At 41.1% G+C, this 10,117-nt stretch overlaps 1 protein-coding gene across 5 annotated transcripts in view; it reads right to left on the bottom strand.

Annotated features, from left to right (window-relative positions):
• Positions 1-210: 210 nt before the first annotated feature.
• The window catches only part of LOC138952783 (pyruvate carboxylase, mitochondrial-like), a 479,047-nt gene continuing 469,140 nt past the window's right edge, over positions 211-10,117 (bottom strand). For 4 of the 5 annotated variants that reach the window (XM_070324518.1, XM_070324521.1, XM_070324520.1 and 1 more), the window contains one exon: positions 2,951-7,643. In XM_070324518.1, the coding sequence (XP_070180619.1) occupies positions 7,395-7,643 (249 nt within the window). In that variant the 3' untranslated portion in view covers positions 2,951-7,394. Of the gene's footprint in view, positions 274-2,950; positions 7,644-10,117 lie in introns of those variants that run through there. The other variant, XM_070324522.1, reaches the window with a different exon arrangement.

The following is a 10,117-nucleotide window of genomic DNA, read 5'->3' as shown; positions in this document are numbered from 1 at the left end:
TGTTGTGTACTTTCTCATGTTCATTATGTTCATCTTCATGTATTCGTGTTAACCCTTCCATTGTTCCATCCATCGTCACCCCCATATTTCACCCAACTGGGAACTATTAAATACTTTCATTTATTTACATCGGTGTTCTGTGAGTGCTGTGTGGTGTGGCCAAAGTTTTTGTGTGAAAAACTAAACATGCAAACGTGCATGCACGCGACACTTGGTATTTTTCAGGATCATTTTCCTTCAGTCTTTCGCGATAGTGCTTCGAAGACATGGTGCCTGTAACATTTTTCAAAAATGTCTTTCTTAAACTAATATTTTATACCCAGCTAGCTTGTCAAGAAAGTATCCAAAAAACCAACAACAAAAACAAAAACAACACTGTCGCACACGATATCTTTAAAAAAGAAAATGAAAATTGACTCATTAAACTTGCTTTAAATACAAAAAGAAAGGTAAAACAAGAAGGGCAAAGCCCATACGACTCACATGCTTTACACATTTTTCCTACCAAAATACATGTGACCTTGACCCAAGGTCAAGGTCATCCAAGGTCATGCAACACAAAGCTGTTAATTCAAGACATAGGAAGTACAATGGTGCTTATTGGCTCTTTCTACCATGAGATATGGTCACTTTTAGTGGTTCACTACCTTATTTTGGTCACATTTCATAAGGGTCAAAGTGACCTTGACCTTGATCATATGTGACCAAATGTGTCTCATGATGAAAGCATAACATGTGCCCCACATAATGTTTAAGTTTGAAACAGTTATCTTCCATAGTTCAGGGTCAAGGTCACTTCAAAATATGTATACAATCCAACTTTGAAGAGCTCCTGTGACCTTGACCTTGAAGCAAGGTAAACCAAACTGGTATCAAAAGATGGGGCTTACTTTGCCCTATATATCATATATAGGTGAGGTATTGAATCTCAAAAACTTCAGAGAAAATGGGAAAAATGTGAAAAATAGCTGTTTTTTAGGCAACATTTATGGCCCCTGCGACCTTGACCTTGAAGCAAGGTCAAGATGCTATGTATTTTTTTGGGGCCTTGTCATCATACACCATCTTGCCAAATTTGGTACTGATAGACTGAATAGTGTCCAAGAAATATCCAACGTTAAAGTTTTCCGGACGGACGGACGTCCGGACGTCCGGACGGACGGACGGACGACTCGGGTGAGTACATAGACTCACTTTTGCTTCGCATGTGAGTCAAAAATCATTCAAGAATTACATAATATCTGTCAATCCAAAACAAGTTAGGGTAAGAATATCTAATTTCGACCAACTGAGATCATTGCTCTAAATCGTAAGGTTTAACAAATATGTCTAGTCTGGCGAAATTTTTACTCCACGAAACATTGACTCCAGAGTAAAACTCCCAGTAAAAATCACCTAAGAAAAAATAACTCTACAAGGAACGAACAAATTACTCCCTCCACGAAATTTTAACTCCCTCCACGAAATTTTTACTCCCCAAATATTTACAAATGGGATGCGGTAGTAAAATTACGCTTGGCTTGTGAAATGTCGCGAAAATGGGATGGGGTAAAATGGATAGCGGCGAAACGGGATTGCGCCAAAATGGGATGCGGTAGTAAAATGACGCTTGGCTTCTGAAATGTCGCCAAAATGGGACGGCGGCAAAACGGGATTGCACGTAAATGGGATATCGCGCGAAATATAACTTCACCAAGGTAACTTCAAAAGGATCTAAAATGACTTGTTATGAATACAAGTGCAGGTTCTTCAAATTTGGAGACTTAAATGCCTCTGAATTATGAGCTATGAATTTAACACGCTAAAGTTCAAGATAACCAACTATCTCGTACGAGATGTTTACTGGGAGTAAATATTTGGGGAGTAAAAATTTAATTCCTTGTGGAGTTCTTTTTTCGTACGAGATTTTTACTGGAAGTTTACTCCGGAGTCAATTTTCGTGGAGTAAAAATTTCGTGTTACACCGGTTCATGACTGTTGTGGTAACGAGCGCACATTGCTGTCTTTATATTGTGTTCCTACGAATCGAAAGTACGATCGCCAAGCCCTTCTGTCATTGAAGGCAACGTTCGATATTTCCGTCTGTCAGCGTCGCCAACGTTCGACAGATTTTACTATTGTTACTCACAAACTTTCAATTTACACAATGAAATGCCAATAACATGCAAACACAAGAATGGGAGACTAAGGGAAAACCTACTAGCGATTGAAATTATGCAAACGAACTCATAAATCCCTCACTTTTCGATTACAAACGCTGCAAATCCGTATGCGTGCGTCGCTGTGTCGAACGTTGGGTTGACGAACGTTGCTGACAGACGCAACAAAACTCGATCAAAAGGCAATAAAAACGATGAAATGTTTTACTCACTGGGCGGTATCGCATTCCTTTTTTCATGCAGACGATCTGAAGGGGTTGAAACGTCATTTCCGGTGAAAGGCTCGGTTATTTCCGTTAAAAACGAAGTTTGCCGAACGTGTGATTCAGTCTACAGACACCGGTCGGATCACAACACAAATGTTCTTTCTTTGCGATTTTGTAATACTGTTGATGATACACCTGCTTTCCAGTGAAGAACATCAATAAAATGATGTTGACAAGCAAGAATAACAAAGACAAAAGCACGCGATGTGTAAAATTGGGCTTTGCTTTTCAAACAAAGCACGTGGGGTTTTTTTTTCGACAGACGCTTCTCAGGTGGCGATTGAAAATTTTTCCAGAAACGCTTTTATGCTCCTATTTGATATTTTTTCCCATTTTATCTATTCAGAGACTAACCTTGTGTATTAATTGAATTAATAACCCCATTATCAAAAGTTTTGTGTTATTTTCGTGTCTGCTTGAATTACACTTTGAAATTGGGGTCATGTGCCAGAAGGAAATGGTGTCTGTCAGGATTCACACGTTCGCTTCGAAAAACTCGCTCAAATAATTGCTGAAACACAAACATTTTAGCTTTTATTTTTTATTTTAAATACCATACTTACTCATGCCAAACAGAAAAAATGATGAAAATCAACACAGTAAGCAAGTAATTTGAAGGCAAAGTTTACACACATCAAAGAGTCTGATTACCGTGAAACCTGCCTGTACAACAGTTTTGAAGCGAATGAAACATGCTCAAACACTGTGGACCCTACTTAGTTTATTACAAAACATGTGGGACACACAATCCTCCACTATTTCCAATGAAGGAGAAACAAATTCAACTGTCCTTCACCACAAACTGTGCTATGTCATCTTTTTGTTGTTCCTGTCATATCATGCAACTTTAAAAAAAAAAAACATGCCATGATACAATGAACACGCTTGGACAAACAACATTTACTTCACATGTGAAAAACAATTATGAATGATGATGGTGAGGTTAAAATGGATCCCAACATTGCATTCATCTGGATTCAGCGTTTTATAAGTCACACATAAAACTAGCAAGACATTGCAGTGTAACATATAGCATTTGAATCTTGTTTCAATTATCTACACAAACACCCTGGCAGAAACTATCAATCTTTCAGAGCATTAACTGTCAAAAGGTGAACCTTAAAACTGCATCAGAACTTGAGTGATTTCCAACTTGTCCTTCAACTGTGTGAGGGTGCATAACTGTACATTTCTTTCTTTCTTTATTTGGTGTTTAACGTCGTTTTCAACCACGAAGGTTATATCGCGATGGGGAAAGGGGGGAGATGGGATAGAGCCACTTGTTAATTGTTTCTTGTTCACAAAAGCACTAATCAAAAAATTGCTCCAGGGGCTTGCAACGTAGTACAATATATGACCTTACTGGGAGAATGCAAGTTTCCAGTACAAAATACTTAACATTTCTTACGTACTGCTTGACTAAAATCTTTACAAACATTGACTATATTCTATACAAGAAACACTTAACAAGGGTAAAAGGAGAAACAGAATCCGTTAGTCGCCTCTTACGACATGCTGGGGAGCATCGGGTAAATTCTTCCCCCTAACCCGCGGGGGGCAACCGAAAATACAAAAAGTGACTATTCTTTGTCATCATTTGTTCATTTCTTTCATAAAATAACATTCAGACACAATAAAACATTCAAAATAAAAAAAAGGTAGTGCACTGGCCCACCTGCCCTTATACACTGAGCCCAAAAAGTTAAGGATATTTTTTCAGTGGTATACCCCAGATGTTAAACAGCAATTTTTGGGTCAGAAATATACGTGTATTTGAAGATCAGTCTTTCTTCTGCTTTAAAAATGTGTTTCTTGAATCTGAGCAATATTTGGGTATGACGTCACATGTCCGTGACCACGCCTACCCTAAACAAGAAGGGCAAAGCCCATACGACTCACATGCTTGACCTTGACCTTTACATGACCTTGACCTTCAGGGTCAAGGTCAAATAACTAAACCTAGCAATGACATCATACACTAAGAACTGCTTTACACATTTTTCCTACCAAAATACATGTGTCAACTGTCAACTCAAGGTCATGCAACACAAAGCTGTTAATTCAAGACATAGGAAGTACAATGGTGCTTATTGGCTCTTTCTACCATGAGATATGGTCACCTTTAGTGGTTCACTACCTTATTTTGGTCACATTTCATAAGGGTCAAAGTGACCTTGACCTTGATCATATGTGACCAAATGTGTCTCATGATGAAAGCATAACATGTGCCCCACATAATTTTTAAGTTTGAAACAGTTATCTTCCATAGTTCAGGGTCAAGGTCACTTCAAAATATGTATACAATCCAACTTTAAAGGACCCTTGCGACCTTGACCTTGAAGCAAGGTCAACCAAACTGGTGTCCAAAGATAGGGCTTACATTGCCCTGTATAGCATACATAGCTAAGGTTGCCATTCTCGATAACTTCAGAAAAAAATGCAAAAATGTGAAAAATGGTCATTTTTAAGACAACAATTTTGGCCCCTGTGACCTTGAACTTGAAGTGAGGTCAAGTTGCCGCACATGTTTTTTGAGATCTTGTAACCATACACCATCAGGCCACATCAGGTGTTGATAGACTTAATAGTGTCCAAGAAATATCCAACGTTAAAGTTTTCCGGACGGACGGACGCCGGGACGGACGGACGGACGACTCGGGTGAGTACATAGACTCACTTTTGCTTCGCATGCGAGTCAAAAATGGCGTTTTTTGATGGCATGATTCACCTTCAACCGTCGAAACGGTGACTTTAACTGCATAATATTTTTGCATTTTTTACTTACCTAACAAGTCATATAAATTTCGTTCAAATCCGCCGCGCAGTTAGGCTGATCCAACGTGTAAAGGAAAGCGACAACAATCCTGAAAAACAGCAACAAATCCAGGGTTTTTATGGTGTTTTTGCAGGGTAGCCGCAGTTGATATGCAATAAATCTAAAACTACAAATAGCAGCCTCTCCAAATTTCAAAGAGCGATGACAAAAACCCTCATCTGGATATGTTCCAGAACTTAGGTCAAACAGAACCCAAGAATGGACGTTGTTACGGTTTTCCGTTAAAAATTTGGAAACGTTTGTAACGTCTAAAAAACAAATGTAACATGCACGCAACTTTGTATACTTTGCAAAGAATGGTGCCATTACATGTGACTGCCAAGTTTCAAAAACATTCTTTCACGGGCTCAAAAGGTATGATCGTTTGAAAAGAGGTGAAATATACTGCCCCTGGTGTCTTTCGCGCAACTTTTTTTTAGGACTTTTTCTATAATTTTGATTCTCGTTCTCCGATAGGATGCGTATAGCCTTTCACAGATGATGCGAATCCCTTGCTTGGTAGAAGTTGCAGAAAAGAACTTTTCGCGTGTTTTGAACACAGCTGTGCTGTATAAGAAAGAAATAAAGAATTAATACAAAGAATCAAATAACAGAAGAATGCAGACATGACGTCATATAATTCCAAAAATATGACGTCAGATGGAGGCAACACTGGGTTTTTCTCATCGTCGTCTTGATAGCGGCGAGACACAATCTGGCATTTGCTGTGACGAATCAGACAGTTTGAATGCTACGAAATGGAGCTGTGGAGATGGACATCGCCAGGTTTTTAAGAGTCTCTAAGAGCATTGTCTCGATAGTGGAAAGTGTGTGTCCTGATCACTCAGCCACCTTGATATGAGTTTTGCAGATGTCATCGTCTAAAAATAGAACAGCAGAGCGGAGTGAGATTTTACTTTTTATTTCTTCAAAGTCATGAGGCTATATCTTTTGAGCCCACGAAAGAATGTTTCTGAAACTTGGCACACATGTAATGGCACCATTCTTTGCAAAGTACACAGAACTGCGTGCATGTCACATTTGTTTCTAGGACGTTATGAACGTTTGCAAATTGTTAACGAAAAACTGTTACAACGTCCATTCTCGGGTTCTGTTTGCTCCAAGTACTAGCGCGAATCCAGATGAGGGTCTTTGTCATCGTTCTGTGTAATTTGGAGAGGCTGCTATTTGTAGTTTTATATGTATTGCATATCAACTGCAGCTACCCAGCAAAAGCACCACAAAAACCCTGGATTTTTTGCTGTTTTTCAGGATAGTGGTCGCTTTCCTTTACACGCTAGATTAGCCTGACTGCGCGACGGATTTGAACGAACTTTGTATGACTTGTTAGGTAAGACACAAAATAAACATTTTGGTGTAAAAAATGCAAAATATCGTTCAGTTTAAGTCGCCGTTTTGACTGTTGATGGTGAATCATGCCGTCAAAAAACGCCATTTTTGAGGGTAGGCATGGTCACGAACATGAGACGTCATGCCCAAGTATTGCTCAGATTCCTGAAAGGCATTTTTGAGCAGAAGAAAGACAGATCTTAAAATACACGTTAATTTCTGACCCAAAAACTGCTGTTTAACATCTGGGGTATACCACTGAAAAAATATCCTTAACTTTTTGGGCTCAGTGTACGTTAAGGAACAACCCTTTGATCCCTTTGTGGTAAATCTAGACTTCAATACTATATAGCTTCCACTCAAATACTCCTCTGTAAGCACGTCTCAGTTACTGTCAAAAATGCTGTTGTGATACTTTCATAAATACTGTTCTACCTTTCGCAATGTTTGTCAGGAAGTCATCTGAACTGTAATAATGATCAAAGGTAGCAGAGGGGTGTATGGCATTTCAGTAAATAAAATCACTGTTCCTACAATACAATAATTGGCATAAGAGAACGTCCAAGGAATCTTTCAACTCGGAAGCAATTCAGAAACAATTAAAGTAGCAAGTCTCCAACACGGACCATTTATTTTGCAATTCATGATACAAACAAAATACCCTCAAAAGTTGTTCAACCAGCACTACATCATCACACAATGTAAAGCTTTTCCCACTACACACACTGAGCAATATAAAAAAAAACAACTAGCAAGACAAAACTCCCAAAAGCTTCAGACTTCCAAGAAGCAGATTCCTCCGCTTCACTCAATCTCCATGAGCAAGTCGTCGCCCTCCAGCTTCATCTTTGGTGTGACTGCCAGCAGCTTGACAGTGCCAGACATGGGGGCGGCCACCACCATCTCCATCTTCATGGCTGAGAGCACCAGGATGGCCTGGCCCTTCTCCACTGTGTCCCCCTCCTTCACCTTAATGTCCACCACCTCACCGGGCATGGGGGCTCCAACCGATCCGCGCACTCCCTTCAGGGCTTTTGGGTGGGTGGAGATTGTCTGCACACAGTGAGTTCATCATTAGGAAAATGGGTAAATACTGTAGTTTCCAAAAGAGAAACTGATTCGTGTACAACAGTAGTGGGCCATAATGTAACCAACATCACATTTTGAGCAACAGGGCTAAGTCAATTTTGCTACAGAAAAATCGATTAATATACTTACCCGAATCACATATAAGCATTGACACAGTCCGAGATGCTACAGGTCTGAAATACGCTACCCGTCAAAACTTTAAGGGAAGCAACCCCACAAAAAAGTGCTGCAATAGTGCATTGGTAAGTGTGCGCTAGTCCATGGGGGTTATCTCCCCTCTGGTGTGTGTGACGTCACTTCCGCTCCACGGCACGTGGTCTAGTCATACGACTTTATAGAATACATAGAAACTATATTGCGGGGCTGGTGGGAGAGAATTAACTATGTGATTCGGTAAGTATATTAATCAAATGAAAATTTATTATTAACATTTTCGATTAAATTACATATTCTTACTCCGAATCACATATAAGCAGATAGCTTCAACAAGGCGGTGGGAACCTATTGATATACTCTGAAGCGGACTTGACCCGCTCCTGCTGCCACAAGGCGGGCATAGAACGGGAGATGTCCCGTCTAGTTCCGGCGACGTTTCTCAAATTTGATGAAACGTCGTCTGACTTCCAAAAAGCTGTTCGTAGAACATCGTAGAGTCCTCCTGAACTGTGGACTGCTAGAGGCGATGCCCAAGTTCTAGAATTGTGCACTCTTGCAGGTGCTGGAGGAAGGGCTGACTGCCCCCTCTCCCCACCCCCCTTTTGTTTCTCACCACTCATAGATTTGCCTAATGATAGTAAAAAAAACACCTAGATAGGGTCAATTTCGATAAATATCCTTGTCCCGTTTTCATGTTAAAGGATATAAAGAGCAAAATTGTTGAATTTAGCGGTTGCATGCGAGACAGGTGGTGGCCTAAGGCCCTGAAGGGACCGTTGACCAAGTCTGAGTCGCCTGGCTAAAAAAACGACTGAGCGGTTGCACTCTGGTGACCGGTGGGTGTTGGTCTGGTCTAAACCTGAGTGAAATTGACCGTAAGCTTCGTGGGTTACGTCTTCTGGACGACCGGAAAGAGCGTCAACCTCGCTGACTCTGTCTTCCTCCTGACGGACGAAAGAAGTGAAAACTTCTTTCAATCAGCGAATCCAGGAAGACAGTCATAACTCTAAAAAGAGAGCTGTGAAAGTTCAAAAGAAGAAGACGAACCTTGTCTTCAATAGAAAACGAGAGTAGTGAAGCTAGTATCGGTGTGAACAACGAACAAACACCTGTGCGTCTACCTTTTGGATCGAACGAAGGGAGTTCCAGCCGACCAGGAGTGTAACCCTCCGGGGAGTGGAGCACTGATGGGGTTGAGCTTTCTTTCTATCTTAATTTGGTGTTTAACGTCATTTTCAACCACGAAGGTTATATCGCGACGGGGGGGGGGGGGGGGGGGGGGGGGGGTTGAGCTTGAGTAAGCCAGTACCAATTAGTCTCCATGAGGTAGCTACTAAATAGTTCGTAATGAACCAGAGACAAGAAGACGTGTCTCATGTTCGCTGGCTAGAGGCAGGAAAAAATGTCGAGCCTAATTCCGGAATTTTGTAGACATCTACACCGAAGAATCGTAGAAAATGTCTTAAAACCGAAACCTAAGGAAATAACCTCCAGTTTCGATGAATATGCATCCTCTCATATGAGATGGAACGAGATTCGCTAATCGGACAACCTGCGAGCCCGAAAATGCAGCCCGAATAAACTATACGATAGCCATGCTGCCACGTCCAGAAAGATATCTTCTTCCCGAGTGCGCTGAGAAACTGCGGCGTTCAGTAAAACCTCTTAATGGGACCGCCTGTGGTGATCGCGCCAACAGGAGCACCGCTATTACTGTGGTTCTCTTGCGGGCGCTGCGTATGTTTGTACACAGTACAAAATCGACGGCGTTCAGTAATACTTGTAAAGTAACCGCCCACGATAGTTGTGCTAACAGGTGCCCTGCTATTAACTGTGGTTCCCTTGCGGGCGCCGTGTATGTTTTGCACGCAGTACATAACCGGCTGGTTAAATTGCGGATCAGAAATCGCTGCGCTCGGTGTTCCCAAGCGGTCACCCATCCTAGTACTAACCGAGCTCAAAGTTGCTTAACTTCCGTGGTCGGCCACGAATCAAAAATTTTAGTGATAAATTTTCATTTGATTAATATACTTACCCAACTCACATATAGCAATTAACCCTAGTTCAGTGCTGGTAACGCTGTACGCGTCCCCTTGGTAACAAGGGAAACAACTCTAAAAAAGAGTGACCAATACCCATACTGGTATCAAGGCCAGACCAATACTGAGTCTGTCTTCCGTATGCGTGCGCATATGCCGCCATGTTTTCATTCTAACCGAAGCCCAACTCACTTCTTTTTTAGAAATATATACCCCCAACAGCGGGGAGGCGGGAGGGAATAA

Source organism: Littorina saxatilis, linkage group LG17, assembly GCF_037325665.1.
Source record: "Littorina saxatilis isolate snail1 linkage group LG17, US_GU_Lsax_2.0, whole genome shotgun sequence".
In the NCBI taxonomy this organism is placed as follows: Eukaryota; Metazoa; Mollusca; class Gastropoda; order Littorinimorpha; family Littorinidae; genus Littorina; species Littorina saxatilis.
The sequence above is the reverse complement of the archived record's forward strand: the minus strand, read 5'-3'. Positions and strand labels throughout refer to the sequence as shown.